Source organism: Rhipicephalus microplus, chromosome 3, assembly GCF_043290135.1.
Source record: "Rhipicephalus microplus isolate Deutch F79 chromosome 3, USDA_Rmic, whole genome shotgun sequence".
NCBI classification, from domain to species: domain Eukaryota; kingdom Metazoa; phylum Arthropoda; class Arachnida; order Ixodida; family Ixodidae; genus Rhipicephalus; species Rhipicephalus microplus.
In genome coordinates, this window is record NC_134702.1 from 165,564,889 (window position 1) to 165,583,773 (window position 18,885).

The 18,885-nt window shown below is 49.0% G+C and overlaps 1 protein-coding gene across 1 annotated transcript in view; it reads right to left on the reverse strand.

Annotated features, from left to right (window-relative positions):
- LOC142803422 (uncharacterized) overlaps positions 1-18,885 on the reverse strand; it is a 94,524-nt gene that overhangs the window by 27,764 nt on the left and 47,875 nt on the right. The window contains exon 2 of the mRNA XM_075888542.1: positions 5,253-5,325. Within this exon, the coding sequence (XP_075744657.1) occupies positions 5,253-5,325 (73 nt within the window). The remainder of the gene's footprint in view (positions 1-5,252; positions 5,326-18,885) is intronic.

Consider the following 18,885-nt stretch of genomic DNA (forward strand, 5'->3'; position numbering starts at 1 on the left):
TGAACTTAGTGTGTGTAATAAGGTATGGGTGTATGCACCTATTCTGTCTATTTTCTTGTTCCTATTGCTCTCTGAAAACGGGTTTGGGCATTAAAAATACAGTTAGTTGAAGCGTTCGATGTAATTAGGTAATGCAATCGAAAAAGTATCAACTCCTCACAAATGCGACATCGCGACCTCGACGACGACGAACCAGCTACCTCGACGTAATATTCGATTGCCACTTCGTCACTCCTCGAGAATGCTGGAGCCGACTATTTCGTCGTCAGTGAGCCAATCTCGACGAAGTTGAAAAAAGTGAGTACTGCATGGTAAGGCCCTGAAACTCGGACGGCTGGAGGTCACCTAATAACGCCGACTATAGTCTGCACAGCAAGAATCGCCATAATAACCAGACTTAACCTGCGAGCTTGCAATCTTACAAAATTTCTCAAGGGATGTTATACTTTGGATGCACTTTCTGAGTCAACACATCGCTGTCATCGACCTGGGGCCGGAGTCAATCACACTAACCTCAGAAAACACGCTGCCGACCCCTACAACGCCTAGGAATCACGCATTGTATGTGCTGGAATAGCAGGTCACCGTGTCGTCTTTCTCAAGCGTCGTCATTTTTGTCGGAACCGAAAAAACCGAAAACTTTGAATTCATCGTCAAAGGTTATTATCACCTTCTTCTAAACCGTCAGATTTGCGTTGCAAGAGGCATAACTGAGCTGCGTAGTGGCAAAGCAGAGGTTGAGCTGACAAACTTTAGTCACGAATACAGGCACCTAAACCATGGTACGATGATCGCCTACATCGACGAATTCGTGGAGGCCAGCAATTCGTTCGTCCTTTTCGATGCTGCCGACGCTGCATCGACGAATCGAGGTCCCGAAGCAAATACAACGTCAGCCTCAGTCATTCGAACTGAAAGCAAGGCTAGCTTAAGTCCCTGCTCTGGCAGTTAAAAAACTGCTTCTTGTCATCATCGAGATTCGACAAACCCCAGTCGCGAAACATCGCATCATAACGGCAGAAAGTGCCCGAGCAGTTCGACAAAGCCCCTACCAAGTCTCAGAGCGGGAACACCATGCCGTGGAAAAACAAGTCGACGAAGTGCTGCGCGACATCATTTCCCCGTCCAAGAGTCTGTGGTTCTCAAACGTGGTAGTAGTCATAAAGAAGGACGGGGCCCTACGTTGTTTGCGTCGAATACCGCTGCCAGAACAAAATTACAAAGAAGAGCGTGTCCGCTTTCTCGTAAAGACGACGCTCTAGACCTACTTCACAGCGCAAAATACTTCTCTTTGATAGACCTCTCAAGTGGCTATTGGCAAATTAAGATTGACGAGGAAGATCAAGAAAACGCGGCCATTATCATTCCAGATGACCTCTTAGAGTTTAAGGCCATGCCAGCGCCTGCGGCGTTTCAGCGCGTTATGAGCACCACGTTGGCTGGATTGAAATGAGGCTTGCCTCGTGCACTTGAGTGACGTTGTCGTCAGCTTCCTTGAGCATCCTTGAGCTCCTCGTGAGCATCTTTGAGCTTCCATGAGCATCTCCGAAGCCTTTAAGCTGTACTTCAAGCTATCGACACCTCTGGACTAACCCTGAAGCCAGAAAAGTACCACTTTGCGTACGAGGAGCTGTTGTTTCTGGGACCCGTGATTAGCCACTCAGGGGTCTGTCTGGTCTCGCGGAAAACGCCGCCATTGCTGATTTGCCGCAGCCAACTGACAAGAAGACTGTAGGCTGATTCTTCGGATTGTGCGCCTATTACAGGCGTTTCGTCAAACTTTTTTCACACATCCCCGAGCCGCTAGCTCACCTCACGAAAAACAACGTAGAATTCAGGGGGGAAGTGGCACTAGAGTAAGCATTTAAAGAAATTAAACGACACCCCCAAACACCACGGATACTTGCGCCTTTATTTAGATGAGCATGCCGAAACGGAAGTACACCGACGCAAGCAGTGCAGGTCTCGGCGCTGTCCTTGTGCAGTAGACTGACGGCGTGGAAATGGTTATCAGTAATGCTAGCCGGTCGCTATTCAAGGCCGAAGCCAACTATTCCACAGCAGGAAAGGAGTGCCTTGCCATCATATGGGAAGCGTCAAAGTTTCGGCCCCAACTCTACGGCTGGTCTTTCAAAGTTGTCAGCGAACACCACGCCTTGTGTTGGCCAGCTGACTAGAAAGATCTTTCGGGTTGGCTCGCACGGTGGAGCCTCAGACTTCAAAAATTCAACCTGGCTGTTGTTAACAAGTTTGAAAGAAAACACTTCGACACCGACTGCTTGTCTTGTGTCCCCGTCGAACCACTGCTGGCCGACTGTCTTGTTTAGGACAGATTCTTAGGAACAATAACTGCTGACGACTTCGCCGAGCAACAGTGAGCTGACCTGGAATTAAGAATCCGTGTGGAATACCTCACGCGTAACAGCACAACTTTTTCAATTGTTTTCAAAGGACTGGAGTCATTTATTCTTGCGAAACGGAGTTCTCTTTAAGATAAACTTCTCGCCCCTTCGAGCCGACCACCTCCTCGTGGTTCTTTTAGCAGTGAGAGCAGAAGTATTTGAGGTTCTACGTGACGACCCGACGGCACGACACCTTGGAGTTTCGCGCTCGTTCGCGAGGATACAAGAAAGGTACAACTGGCCACGCCTTACCACAGATGTCACTCGTAACGTAAGGATATGCCGATACGGTCACTGGCGCGAGACACCGCCGACAAGGCCAGCAGGCTTTCTTCAGCCGATCGAACCACTTCGCTGACCGTTTCAACAAATGAGTTTGATTTCGGAAAAGAAATAAATCGTCGCAGCTACCGACTACCTTACCCGCTACGCCGAGACAAAAGCTCTGCCGAAAAGTAGTGCATCTGAGGTAGCCATGTTTTTCCTCGAAAACATCGCCTTGCGTCACGGTGCTCTGCAGGTGCTCATCAGCGACAAACATACGGCATTTACTGCTGAGCTAACCCAAGCGATTTTGACATGCAGTGAGACAAGCCACCGCCGTACGACAGCATACCACCCACAGACTAATAGCGTCACCGAGCAGCTAAACAAGAATATCGCCGACCAGCTGGCCATGTACGTTGGCGGCAACGACAAATTGTGGGATGCCATCTTTTAATACGTGACGTTCAGATACAACACTCTCATACAAAAAACGACGCAGATGACGCCGTACAAGTAGGTCTACGGAAGGACCCCAGCAACAACGCTCGACGCCATGTAACCAACGTCACCGAAGAAGAAAACCTCGATGTGAGCGAGTAACTACGGAAGGACCCCAGCAACAACGCTCGACGCCATGTAACCAACGTCACCGAGGAAGAAAACCTCAATGTGAGCGAGTAAATTCAGCGCGCCGAAGAAGCCCGACAACTCACCCGCCTCCGTATGAAGAGCCAACAAACGACGGATTGCCGCCCTTACAATGTTCGACGAAGCTTCGTGGAATACCAGCCCGGTGAACGTGTTTGGCTATGAACGCCGATACGCTGACGAGCACTGAGTGAAAAACTTCTGCGATGGTATTTTGGACCATACAGGGTAATTCAACGTCTCGGCCCACTCGATATTGAGGTTGTCTTCGACGGCGTCACGAACTCTCAACGACGCCGATCGCGACCCGAAGTCGTCCATATCGCACGCCTCCAACCGTTTCATGCGTGTTAACAACTGAAACAGTGTTTTTTCTTGGTGTTCTTGTTATTGTTGCTCTTTCGTAATTTATTGCTTGTTATTTATTGCATTATTTTTCGTACTTTCATACTATGGTGAAGCATCGGGACGATGCCTTTTTCAAGGAGGGGGGGGGGGAGGCAATTTCACGTTCCGTCCCGCAAGTTTTTATATCAGCTCGTTATACTATGTTCAGCGCAAACCGCACCTACGGTGTTAGAGAAGATTCAAGCCTGTAGTAGATCGTTTTTTAAAGGTTACTCTCACTTCGTCAACTACTTAGATTATTCTGGAGCCTACGTCACCGCTAGCAATAACGCTAGAATGTTCGATTCCAAGTGTATAAATGCCGACACGCTTCGCCGCTTGTCAGTTGATCGATGGCCTACGCTCTGTTCTTCACTATCAGTACCAGAGTCTTATTTTTCTTTTGCGTAGCTGCAAATTAGGCCCGAATAAAAAGTTTCCTCTTCAACGTGGAGTCTGCTCCATTCAATCACGTGACGACCCCTGACAATATGCATGTCATGTCGAATACATTTACATGATACGCTCATAGCGTGCTGTACGATTATATGCCACGCTGATCGTCGCAGGCACCACTTACAGTTTTTTAGACTCATGTGTCTTCCGCAGCCGCCGGGGCACTTCCTTCTGAAAGCACACGACGGCCTTTCACGTAGACTTTGGTCTCTGGTGTAAGGTGTTCGTCAACAGGCGGCAATGGCTGGAGTCGTTCCGCTCCTTGGTTCGCGTCGTACGTCGATTTTCTTGTCATGGTAGCGGCCAGGCAGCATTCCAAATCTGGCTGTGTTGTGAGGTCTCGGCCAACGTCAGCGAATTTATAATGGGCAAGTGCCAGCAGCGCAGCTCCCTCTAGTCAGTGTACGGTGCCACTATACTCAAGCGCCTCACAGAAAAAACTGCATTAGAGTCTCTCTGCAAACGTTGTCGACCTCTTTAACTAGCTACCTCCGGGAAAGCGTCACTCGTGCATGCGGTCACTCGCAGGCTAAGCCTGTCCGTCCCTCTCGGAAGAGGAGGAGCCCGTAGTACCCTATTTGGGCCTTTCGGTGGTGGACCTTTCAGAACCCACCAACAAACATTGGACGTTTCAAAGGTATTTTACTGATTCAGGAATAACTTTTACAATCGTAGGGGGTTTTTTCTCTAAGGTATGAAACACTTAATGAAATCTTCGTTGAAGCATCTTGCAAAATTCGTGGAGTTTGCTTTTAAAATAACAAAAGTATGAAGAGTACCAGTTTCACGTCTGTCCCTCTGAAGTGCGTTGTGTTACTTTTTAGAGGGTATTCCTAATTTACTAAAACAACTTACGTGGCAATGTACAAGATTTGTGATAATTATGCTTACCCTTTATAAAAAGTCCACGAAACTTCAAACCTAATGAAGCGTTCACTCTCGTCCATCATTTTACTGCCACGTTCTCAAGCAATCTTCTAGCCATGCTTAGGCATTCAAAACGTTGATACGAATAGTAGTGTGTGGGCTCAATATATGCACACTGTGACGAGAGCAGAAATTTGCCCTAATTAAAAACGGCGCAATGCTTACCCGGTTTGGTCCCAAACAATACCGGTACCTTCCTTTCTCTGTTCCAGTGACATATGCGTCGCTGTAGTTCCATCTAAAAAGAAAATGTCACTTTTCACTATATGATGCTATAGAAAGGTAGTGTGATTCAAAGAACCCCTTTTATTTGCTCCAGTGATCTGAGCAAGAAATAAGTGCTGCTAAAGGCAAAAGTTCTACAAAAGTTAAAAACTGGTGTTTCGTATTCTCTTTGTTCTTTTTTTACCGTCTGCTTGTAAGAAACAACAGTACTGCCTTTTTTTGTCTTATTGCGAAGTATATCTTGTATGTGACAATAAATAAATAGTTGAAGGAGTCTTGAGATTTTTAACAGAAAGTAGTTGTAGCGTGATCGGGCCTCGCATGCGCCGGTGTCTGAACTGCTAGCCTGCTTTCATTCTCTATGCATGCCTCAACCGTGTCGTAAGAAAACGAGTGACTATGAGCTCAACATTTGCGCTGTCAAAGTTTCAATTCCTACGGCAATCATATCGTTAGAGGGGCACTTCAGTTAAACAATGACATAGTTTAGAGAAGTTAAGTGCGATATAAGAACTCTAATGACGTAAGTTCGATATTCATACCTTCTTCACTAGAACTAAAACCTAGGTTCAAGTTTCATTTGAAAATTTCGCACCGAAGTTTGTGCACGTGACGTCACAAAATTCAAATCGTAGTTTACGCGTTTACGTGACAATATTTCAATGAAATATCCTGTAACTTCGTACGTTAGATAGATGGCACCCACAGAGGACAATATACTTCTATTTTATCAATTAGGAACGACGTAAATTCTTGTGAACGTGGCTACAAGTTTCTGTGTTAAGGTGCTAAGTGTGGGAATCATAAAGGGGCCTCTTCTACCCTCCTTTTTTTCGTGTTCACTCGCTTACCAAGCGTCGTCTAGTGGTAAGAGTGGTGTTTCCAGATTGTAAAATTAGTTTGCTAGTACGGTAAAATTGTTGGTTTTTAAGTGTCTGTGTAAGTTCTGCTCCATACTTTTTACTTCTGCGAAACTAAGCGTCCGTAAAGCAGCTTGCGAACCAACGCAGCTGTTCCCTCCTGTCACACCCTGTCCGCCTCAGTGGAACAGTGGCTACGGTGCTCGATGTCTAACCCAGAGGTTGTGGGTTTGATCCCGGCAGAGTCGGTTGCACTTTGAAGGAGGCGAAATGGTAGAACTCTGTGTACTTCGCGTTTTTGTTGCACGATAAAAAAGGCCACGCGGCCAAATATCCGGAGACTTTCACAATGGTGTCTCTAATTATCGTATGGTGGTTCCAGGACATAAAACCGGAGCTATTTTTGTTACTTTGTTGACGCTTTTGCTGATGATGATGATAAAAAATGTCAGAGATTCATGTCAGAAAATGTCAAAGATAAAAAATGTCAGAGATTCATGTCAGAAAATGTCAGAGATAAAAAGTGTCAGAGAAATGGCACCTTTGTGCAATTTCTTAGAGTTATTCTGATGAAAGTAGGAGGTCCATACGCTGCTAAGACTTAATGTGTTGGCGCTGATTCCAGAGCTTCTTACGACAAGAAAGCTGCAAAATCTTAGCCTTGAACTATAGAGCGGTGCCAAATGTTTTGGGACTGCACGGGATTGCATTTTTTTCCGAAAGCTCCATATGGCCGATCAGTTTTATTGACCTCGTCCGTTACGCCTCAAAACGCCGGAATCTAAACTGCACACCTGCATAAAGTAAACAAAAACAACCGTGCAATAAACCTATTTGATGTCTACATCATATAAGTATGAGTAAATCAATCAAGTAACACACTTGGCTATGATATTGATGTGCTTGGTTTAAACACGCCCGTACTTTGACCATTATTTGGCGCAGGTAAACCACGCGTGAGTGTTCGCGAAGCTTCTCGTTTGTGGAAGACAGACGAGGTTGCCCTAAAGTTTATGTGCTTCGTGTCACGTGCTTTATTAGAAATGAGGAGGTGGTAGGACTGAATGTTCGGTATTCATGGCAGCAACAGGCAGCGACGCGCATCGGGTTCCTTTGGCACGACACTTTGTCACATTTGGCGAAGCGTCCTGAAAAGAGGCAGCAAGTTCAAAATGACCTCGTAAAAATTGGGGATGTAGTTGTCTCGCCGTAGCTTACCATCGTGTTCGAAATGGGACCAAAGTATTCCATGGGAAAATCCTTCATGTGCATGAACTACTCGCCATGAAGAGAACAGTTTGAACAAAACAGACGAAGAGCAACAGTAACGGTGTTTACGGGAGGAGCCGATGGTATTTTCACTGCTAACCTAAAGAAGCCTCCTCAAAGGACTAAAGTGCCCCCAGACCGACTGGAGATTTCTTTCCAGAAAACAGCTTGAGCCCGTTTCATGCTGATAGAAAACAGGAAATTTTGTTGTACTGGCGTCATAGTTGGTTTTTTGTAGCACTGTATATTACCAAACCGGTTTCACTATGCGCCTTCTTTTTGCAGTACTCATTGGCTAGCGTGCACCCACAAAATGCTCATATCGCAACCTCTAAAGTAAGTTTTTGAAGCTGACAATGAATCGTGAAATGTCGAAGGCAACCTTCAAATGAACGGCCAGTGTAAAGTGCGGTGTTAGCGAAATGAAACACGTCGCAGCTGTTGTGCTCTAATGATGTCGACTCACCCTCGAGGGGGGCCCTGCGAGTGCTCGATGGCGACGGACGCACTCCACATCGCCTCCGTAGATTTTCTGCTATTTCTGCGGACATCCACCTTCGTACCCCTGAAACTTGGATTTATCGTCACCGCCATGTTCTCCGCTTCGCCTAGACAACACTTTTGTCCAGGTGGGTCCAGTTTTGACAACTTGAGGGATGTCCTTCACTCCCGGCTACAACGCCGCCTCGCTAAGGGCTCTCAGCCCGGCGATGGCGGCCGCTAACGTGGTTACGGGCTATGATCCTACCTCAAGCCAAATGCTGTCCATAGAGATTTCATCCTCCGTAAAGACTATGCCATCAGAAGACGAATACCTCGACGACATGGTGAGACTGTGGCAACGCAAGCAAACGAAATCGAAGTCTGCGTCTCAACAACAACGAGACGCCCCAGCGGGTCACCATTCCCCAGCCTTGCAAGGAACGCCGGCGCGCCATCCCTCCGGAGGTGTGCATACCTCTGTTCCGTCCTCGCAGTCAGCGAATCAACGCAAGTGGCGTCCGCGTCAAACTCCTCGCCTCTCTCGCGACGACTACATCGTAGTAGTGAGACCTCGCGTTCCCTGCGAGCTACGCACAATCGTCCCGGCCGATCGCGTAGGCGGCGCCTTCCGCAGCTACCTCAGCGACCAGACTACCACGCAAATTCAAGTGTGGCCGATCTGGGAACAAAACATCTTGGTCTGTAGCACCACCATTTTGCCTATGGCACAGCGACTCCTTGGGGACTTCCAGCTGCAAGTGGGGGATCAGCAGCTGCCCGTTCGGGGCCACGCCAAGGCACCAGGGGATACATGCAAGGGCGTCATCAACATAAACCCTGCTGAAAGCCCGGAGAAGATAAAGTCAGAACTCCATTGGCCACGAGGTACTATCCTCGCGGTCCGCAAACTGGGAGATTCCGCAGCGGCAGTGGTGACTTTCGAGTGCACGAAGTTACCCCGCTTTCTCTTCTACCACTTCGTGGCGACGTATATCCGCGCCTACAAGAAAACGGTCCCTGTTTGCACCAAGTGCGGTACCATCGGTCATCGACCACCTCAGTGTCCTCACCCCGCTCCAACCCAGTGTGCCAAATGTCGAACCCCCGCACCTGCAGGTCTCAATGCCCACGACTGCCACCCCAAGTGCCTCCTCTGCCACGGCGCCCATGAGACTGGGACCAGTGGCTGCACGGCAAAATATCGAAAATATCGGAAACGCAAGCAGCCCTCAAAATCTCCTCGAGGGACCACCTCATGTTCGTCACAGCCAGACAGCAGCACCAACCTGCATCATTCGGCTCCACCACTCCACGCCGACACTCAAACATTCCCACCGCTCGAAGCACCAGCGGCGGTACTTCAGGTGAGCAGTTGGCCTGGGAAAGCTGCTTCGAAGCCTCTCTCACCCCCTTCTGTTGATCCTCCTTCTCCCGAACTTGCGGCCCTTCGCCAGCAAGTTGCGGCACTTCAAAAGCAAAATTCTCTTTTAACTAAACACGTTAAAGAACCCCAGGTGGTCTAAATTTCCGGAGCCCTCCACTACGGCGTCTCTCATAATCATATAGTGGTTTTGGGACGTTAAACCCCACATATCGATCAATCAATCAATCAATCTTTTAACTAAACAACTCGAACTCTTAAATAAGCAACTTCAACCACAACAGTGTACGGCAAGGCCATCCGGTATTGCCTCCTCTGTCCAGGCGGCTACGCCAGCTACGTCCAAGCGCTGTCCTCCCACTAAGTCCACTCCCATTAAACCGCCGGTTCAAGCAGCCATGTGTACTCCAGCACTCAGACCCGGTGCCTCATCTACTCCAGAAGCTCTTGAGACTCCAGGGGCACCTCAGGTTCTCTTGCCCGCTAACCAAACTCTCCCTAGCGAAGAGCGCACCCCGCACGTAGAGGAATGCCTCACGCGCGTCGAAGCTTCGATTAATCACCTCCTCACCAGCTTCTCGGTCGAACGCATAGTAGTAGAGGTTACCCAGGCTATTCAAGCCTGTGCAATCACCCTGTTTCAACCCAAGGCATCGCGTTCCCGCTCCTGCTCGGTGAGCAGTGAGGTACATCTCCACGGCGTCGTCGTAAGGTGGCTACCACCACCCCGCCGTCTGACAATCCGGCCTGCGTGCCCCTCCCTGCCTCTGAGGATTCCGAGCGGGACATGGAGGACCAAATATAAAACCTAAGACAGTCACGATGGCTACCAATCGTACGTCCTGTTCAAACATTGCGTCTAAATTTGAGATCATACAGTGGAGCCCTGGAGGCTTCAGGAACAGGCGAAAGTGTTCACTTGTTTCCCTTTTCCTCAGCTCACTTGTCTCTCAGCCGGCCGTCTTGGCGCTCCAAGAATCTGGCCCTGCTCCATCCCTTTCTGGATACTGCTCCTATGTAGGCGGCACCACCACATGCCTCCTCGTGCATAAAGCTTACACGGCGATACAGACTGACCTCTATCTGGACCTTCCTTACGACTACTGCATGATATCAGTGCTGTCTCAGCGGAGGGGCCAACCATAAATACATATCTTAAACGTGTACTGTCCCCCTCGCCTTGCGAGGGCTTCGTTTCCGCATCTCTTCCATCGGGCGCTGCGTATAACGGCCCGACAACCACTGGTGATTTTCGGGGACTTCAATGCCCCCCGCTCTCATGGCGTTAGCACTACGACAAGGCCCGGGGCAGAGAGCTCAAGGAGCTCATTTCCTCGCAGAGCCTGACGCTTCTTACCGATCCGGCACAACCCACACGTTCCGGTAACTCGGTCACGCGAGACACATGCCCCGACCTCTCCCTCACCCGTCACATCCGTGATGCTACATGGGAAAATTTAGGCGAAACCCTAGGCAGCGATCACTTTTTACTCCGCATTTCGTTCACACCGCGGCAGAAAATACGCCAACACTGGGGCCAAGCCCGTCTCACCGATTGGACTCAGTTCAGAATGCAACCATTCCCCGCCGGCCTCTCCTCGACCGAATATGCAGCGTGGGCGTCATACGCTCTCCATATGAAACAAGCGAACACTCGCACCCTTGCAACCTTTAATTTGACTCCTGCAATCGATCGACACCTCCTACATCTTTGGCACGCTCGCCGCGGGCTCATAAGGCGCTGGAAACGCAACAAACTTAATCGGAAACTTCGCGCTCGGATTGAGGCGCTCACTGCAGAGGCGGCCGCATACTCCGCACAACTTTCCGATGCTAACTGGGCAGACACCTGTTCGAAGGCTGCAAACCAGATGAGCTCTAAGAGTGCGTGGCGACTCTTTAGAAGCCTTCTCCATCCCTCCACCACCAGGGGAGAAACGCGACGCCAGCTCCACCGTGTTCTGCATGCCTTTCAGGGCACTACAAATGAACTCGCGCGAGAACTTTGTGACCGCTACATCTGCCACACAATTGATCCCGCAGGCCCAGCATATACGTATCCTGGCGCCCCTAACACCATCCTCGACGCCCCATACACTCTTTCTGATTTACGATTTGCACTCACGAAAATGCGACGGGGCACGGCCCCTGGACGCGACGGAATCACAGTATCGCTCCTGGCAAATCTTCCCGACCAAGCACACCTCTCGCTACTCCACCTTATAAATTCGATATGGGACGGCTCTCCGCTTCCAGCGGAATAGACCACATCGGTCATGACATTCATTCCCAAATCGGCAAAGTCCGTTAGTATTGGGGCACTGATCCCATCTCACTTACGTCTTGCGCAGGCAAACTCATGGAAACCATGGTTCGCGAACGCCTTTCCGCCTACTTGGAGGCCAGGAGGACCTTTGCCGACACGATGTTTGGCTTTCGCCCGCATCTGTCGGCGCAGGACGTCCTGCTCCAGCTTCAACACGATATCATAGAGCCGACTACTATGCGCCATAACGATAAAGTCATGCTCGCTCTCAATCTCCGCGGGGCGTTCGACAACGTCAAACACAGCACTATACTCACTAACCTGTCTACCACAAACTGCGGGCAGAAGACTTTTAACTATATTCGCGCCTTTCTATTACATCGCACTGCCTTCATTCGCCTTAATTATACCGAACACGGCCCGTACTTATTAGGCACGCGGGGTACACCTCAAGGGGCAGGCCTGTCTCCTCTGCTTTTTAACCTGGCAAAGATGAACCTCCCCTCTTTTCTAAGTGAGGTCGAGGGAATACAACACGCACTATATGCGGACGATATCACAATCTGGACCAACACCGGCTCCTTAGCGCAAATCGAAGAACGCCTGCAAAAGGCTGCCCTTCTGGTGGACACCTACGCAGGTTCATGCGGCCTGGAGTGCTCTCCAGCTAAATCGGCTCTTCTTTCAGTCTCTCCGCTACCGCCACCTCAAATTTTCTTCCGTCCGGGCCCGTCCCGTCAGTGCAAAATATTCGAGTTCTTGGCCTTTACCTCACATCGTCTTTGGATCCAAAGGGCACAATAGCAGGCCTCAGACGCACCAGCGAACAGGTGAGCCGCATGATACGGCGAGTTTCTACCAAGCGCGGCGGCTTCCGCGGGTCTCAGTCCCTCCGATTGGCCCACGCGTTTGTGACTAGTCGCGTCCTCTACGCCTTGGCTTGCCTTCGCCTGCGTCGTCGACACGAGCACAAGCTGGACGTCCTTCTTCGTTCAGTATACAAACGCGCTCTGGACCTACCTGTTGCAACTTCCAACAGCCGATTCGCGGCTCTGGGGGTACAAAACCCCTTTGCAGAGATGCGCGAAGCTCATCGCGTTAACCAAATCAATATACTGTCGCAGACGTCTTAAGGGCGCCGTCTTCTACACAGACTTGGCCTTAACCCGATATCTGACCAAGACCCTCTGCAGCCGGTACCAGAGCTCTGGCGTCAAAAGCTATGGGTGGAACCTCTACCCCGTAGTATGAACCCCGACCTCCATCCTGGCCGTAGACTAGCACGTGCCACGGCTCTTCATATGCGACACTCCGATCGTCCTGGTGTTTTTTACGTGGACGTCTCGGGTCCCTCCCCCTCGGGTCACTTCACGGCTGCTGTGATTACAGAGGGCAAACACGTAAATGGCCTCTCCTTTCGAGCAGACACAGTAACGCACGCTGAAGAGGTTTCCATAGCTTTGGCCGCCTCTCACCCTGCCTCACGCACCATCCTGATAGACTCGCGCTCGGCCTGTTCTCAGTATCTTCAGGGTTTCATTGCCCCGCTGGCGGCTAGCCTACTACAGGCAGCCTCTTGGCGCTTTAACCCTCATCCCATTCGTATAGTCTGGACCCCAGGCCACTCGGGCCTGCCCGGCAACGAGGCGGCAAATGCCGCTGCCCGCGCTTCTCCTGTCCGGGCCGTTGCCCATCCATGTCTCGAGACGGAATCTGGCAATACCAACCTGACGCGCTTTCGCGAAATTTCGGCTCATTACCGGGCTTCGCGCCGCCTCTACCTGCACCCCGCACGCGGTTTGGAGAAAGCGGACGAACGACTGCTACGCCGCCTGCAGACGAACACCTTTATCAGTCCGGTGGTCGCCAGGCACTTTTTGCCGGAAATCAACGGCACCTGCTCGACCTGTCATGTCCTCGCCGACGCATATCACGTCGTAGCATCGTGCCCAGTTAATCCCGTCCCTTTCTCATCCCCTTTTCCTATCCCAACTAGAGAGGCTTTGGAGGAGCACCTGCTCGGTTGCTCTACCCTGGCTGCACAACGCTCCTTGGTGGAGCGCGCACGGGCAGCTTCCAGCTCCACTGGCGTCCCGGAATAGGGTCTTGCCACTCTAGCACGCCGATGGGCCACGTCGGCACTCTCTAGTAGACTTTTTCTGAAATAAATGTTTTTTACCACCACCACCATCACCCTCGAATGCCGACCGTTCACAAGCTTGTAGTCGGCCGCGTCTAAGGCTGATAATTATAAAAATGCATTTGAACAACCTGGTGGTAGTTGACTTTGTGCTGGTTCATTGGCTGTAATTTAGAAAGGGGTCAGTAATGAAACTTGCTTAGATGATCACGACTTTTTTGAGCAGTCATCCTGTTGTAAATGGTCTAGAGCTGTGCGCATGACCATCAGATTTAATACCACATTTACTCGAATGGGACATGATCTTTCTCGTTTGGATTTATACTTCTTCACTTCTGAGTTTCAGTGCTTCCTCACCCTAAGTTTCAATCTGTTTGTGAAGGTACCAAACCATGATCATTCTAATCTTCTGTAACACTGGGTATGCAGCTAATTGGGGTCGTCGCCATGCTTCGGCCATACAGTGGCGACGCCACAAGACGAACATTGGGACGTTCAGTACGAGTTGTTTAAGTAAGCCCCTTCTGCGCGGTTGGTCCGAAGGAATCGACACTCCGAATCGACGACGCACGACGTGCCACACGCATTTGGCCGCCACGCCTTCAAACATCGTGTGGCGGATTGTTTCTCTTTTCCCGCAGTTGAGCAGTGGTCATTAAAAACGACGCCCCACTTTGACAGTCTCTGACGAGTGGGCAACGCGTTCCATCGCCGCAGCCAATCAAATTCTCTATTTCCGGTACGTGGTTGTTCCATCATTTCTTCCTCTTGCTGGGCCTCAACCTTTGTTTTTCCTCGTCAGTAATCGAGCGACTGATTATCATTTCACTAATGCGTGTGGGTGCGAGCTTCGCAAAGTATTCTTCGTCGGCGTCGCCATCAACCGAACGCTTGAGGCCCTGCTGCTTTATAAAAGGCATGTGGGTGTTGTGCCTGAGTTCCCCGGTACTTTTCCGACGTGAATGCGGCTCCAAGAGTGCCGGTCCGATATAGCAATAAGGTACGACCAGGATAGTCATTGTCGTGAAACAATTTGTGAACTGTTTTAGCTGCAAGTGCCTTTGTGGATGTCGCAACATCTGGCTGAGCGAGCCCTCTACAACTCTTTGGGAGCTTCAAGAACTTATTGAAATTTCGGTGTCTACCCGTCCCATAGGAAGGCTCGAACTAATGACGCGAAGCGGCTCGCAAAATATTTGCGTATGAGTGCAATGTGCCAGATATAAAAAGCATATGAGCATGCTTTGGTTTTCACCACCGTCACTTGGGCGTCAAGTGACATATTGAAGTCAGTGGCATACGCGATGACCTGCATGGCTCTATGTCCGGCGTCCTCCATATTTTTTTTGGCCACCTCTTCGTCTTGAAAGTATACCCCGAGAACTTTTACGGCATCCTCGTATTGAATACCAGCCGGCAAAGAGCCGTGGAAGCCACCGAAACGAAGGGCTTTCCTTTTCTCCGCATTCAGGAAAGCACCCGATAAACTAGCATACTCTTCGAACAGCTCCAAGAAAGCGCGGTAACTAGCTTGGTTTTGCACGAACACAGGGATGTCATCCGCATAAGCGGTGATGCTGACTTCAGACCTGTCATTGGAAAGCCCTGAATATTAGGGCACTTTGCCACTTCCCTAAGGAGAGGATCTATGGAAAGAACAAAGAGCAGCAGTGCGATTGGGCACGCCTGGCAAGCACCTCTTGTTACTGCAAAGCTTGCTGTCTCCACGCCGTTGATGAGAGGTTGGCTGGTCATGTTTGTGTATAGAAGCTTTATACGGGGAACGTACTGCTCAGTCAAACCAAACATTCTAAGTACGCAGTATAGGTAGTCATGTTCGAACCTGTCGAAGGCCTTAGCCTTATCCAATGACACGAAAACACCGGTAACGTTTTTGGCGTTCGCATAGTAGAACAAATTTTTTATCAGAGTAAGTGTTTGAAAAATTGACTTACCCGGCACTGCACATGTTTGCGTGGGTGACACTATATCGAGCAGAAAAGGCTTTAGCCTCAAGCCAAGAATCGTAGCTACAAGTTTGTAGTCCGTGTTAAGGAAGGTAATCTGCCTCCACGACAGTGGATCATCAGGATCCATGCCGTCCTTTGGCAGCGAGACTACATGGCCCTCACTGAAAAAGCTCGGCTTTGCCCATCAACAATGAACCCGTTAACCATTTCAGTAAGTGCGTCACCTAGGACGTCGAAGAAGGTTACATAAAACCCCGTCAGTATTCCGTCTCCACCTGGAGCCATGGTAGTGTTCATTTTGATGATGATGATAATGTTGAAGATGATAGTCCTTGTTACTCTGGTGCATACCCACAAAGAGGAATTGGCCAGGAACTGGGCGGCAGGATCTGAAGTAAAAGGCTAATGGTTTTTCAAACACAAACAAACTTTGGACTGCAAAAAAGAATATAGAAAGAAAGCCAAAAGTTAAAAAAGGAGTATATCTGAGAAGGGATCGATGCAGGCTATCAGATGCAATGTAAGATAGAGGTAATAGGGGGTCTAAAAAGAATATATATATATATATATAATCGACAAAACAAAAAGAAATGATCTATCGTGTCTATTTCATCGCAAATCTTACATAAAGGTGACGCCTTTAGACCAACTTTATGCAAATAATAATTTAGTTGTGGAATTTTTCACCGCATTCTTGTATAACTAACTTCCAATTGCCATGTTGCGCACCACTGTCAATTTCAGCATCTTAGATGTGGGAAATCTCGAAAGTTACCCAATGAGTAGCAGTTGAATTCATGCAAACAGGGGTTTCTGAACCGTATTGCTGTCGCGTAAGCTGTATTAGGCAAAATTGGGATAAGTGGACCGCTAAGAGATTCTGTGGCTAGTGCGTCCACCATCTGATTTAAATATATATGCCGCGATGACCTGGTACCCGTAAGAGCTGCAGTTTTTGCAAGTTTGTGGGTATGAGTCCTCGAAACACGTGCATAAGTTTTAAGTGTGCTCCTGAAGACAGAGAAGCACATACTGAAAAAGAATCTGTAATTACGACTGCTTCAGATTCGCCCAAGGGAAGTTTTCGTAGTGCTAGTACAATAGCTAATTATTCTGATATGAATATTGGTGTGTAATCTGGGAGTCTAACCAAAAAGGACCAGTCAAGAGAACGTGAAAAAATACCTGCCCCAGCCTTTTCGTTTGATACGGATGCATCAGTCGCAATTAGGTTGCTCATATTCACGTGTTCTCGAGGCTTGCCGAACTTTGTCTTTGTCGCCTCAGGGCAGAGCAAATCAGACGCCTCAAGACACAGCGTGGGCAAGCCTTCACAAAAGTCTGCGATTCTTTGATGTTGGTTGCGGTCTTTGTAGCGATGATCTGCAGAGCAGAGCCTTTCAACATGCGCCCTAAAGACCTCCTCGATTGATTTGGTATCTGTGACGATGCTCCCACACTCTGTCTGTGCTGCACCGATAATACTGGGCTGGTGTTTTCTTACCCCTACTCGCTGTGCGTATGCCGAGTTACCTAGATCATCCGTAGGCAGATGCAGTTCCTCTGCGTGTTCAAAAGCCCCGGACCTTGCCTTGAACAAGAGGTCTTATTTAGCCTTTTTGGCCCCAATGTGCTCCTAAATTGCGCCGGTTAGAATACCTGCGCGCTCAACGATTTGAATACGCCTCAATGTTTCATTCATTTGTGATGTTAGACGTGCATGGTGCATTTTCCCGGCTTCCTGCGCAATCACACGCCACCTGGCCTTCAAGAAATCTCAGACTGTCGGTGTAATTTGCGGCATGACTTCCAAAGACGCACAGATAGTCATGGGCATTCCAGATACCGAAACTTCATAATTTAAAATTGATTAATCCATTCGCCATAACTTGGAGCAATGAATTTCCAGCTGAGCCTTCAAGGTGAACAGAACTGGCATGTGGTCACTGAGCTTGCGTTGCCCAGGCGCTAAAGAAATGACATCGCACGTCTCTAAACTTGCAACAAGCTCGTTAGGAATATAGACTGCCAATCCTGCTCTTGCTCTGAGACGTACCCTGAACGCGCGTGGCTCCAAAGTTGTTCCTGTGAAGCGTTGTCCATGCATCGACTAGCTTCAACTCTACATATTCTCTGGAACGCTTTCGAATGGAATGTGCTTCGTCCTTGACAAGGGCCTCGGACATCTCAAATTGGATCAAAAAGAAAGTTGAAATCACCTAACAACACACACGGTGCTGAATTTAGCAGGAATGACCGAGCACCTCTAAAAAAGTCATTCACATGAGACCTATTCACGGGCGCATAAAAGTAGGTGAATTGGATTTTCTGATTGTATATCCACATGTCCACCGCAATAACATGGCCTTCTGCATCGGAGAGGCAATGCACACCCCGCCTGAACCTCGGATTTAGAAACATCGCACCGGTGCCACGCGACTTCATTCATCTTCGTTAAGGAGAAGACGGCTTCAACCAAAAATCTCGTACGGAAGATCATGACGTCGTGCCGCATTCGAAAGTTGGTCCCTTGCAGAAAAAGCACGTTTTTCTCGATCGAGCGCGCAAGGTTCATTATCTCCTGTTGTTTTACAAGATGTTTGAAACCACGAACATTGAAAGTCATAAAAGATAGCCTATTCATTTAAAATAAATTTAGAGGGAAACAAAACAATCGTTTTTTAACAGCGATGAGTCAGGTGACGCCACGGCCTCTCCTGTGTCAAGCGGCAGTAGATGAAGTCAACGTGATGATACTCGAAGGACTGGCGCTGAGATTTACTCACGCGCACATATAAAACGTCGCCAATAAGCACCACCAATATTAACAAAAATAGCACACACAGCATGCAACGGAACTCACAAGATGCAATTACTATAACAGGGCATAGCCGCCACAGCATAGAACTCAGAAATGGGTACATAAAGGTTCCTTGGTGAATGACAGTAACATATGGAATACTGAAGAGTTTGCATGCATAAAAAGACAAAAAATGCATAGCGGTTGTACGGCTGGGAAGTAAGCATTGCATTGGTACAGGCAACAGGAAGCAGAAAGAATGTATGTGGGCAGCACAAAAAAACATTGAGTCCTCACCCGCATCAGGGGATGGATCTCGGTTTGGCGAATGCACTCGGGGGTTTTTGATGTCCTGGAGGTCGTGACATCACTTCCACTGCTTGAGCTACCAGCCTTGGTGCGAC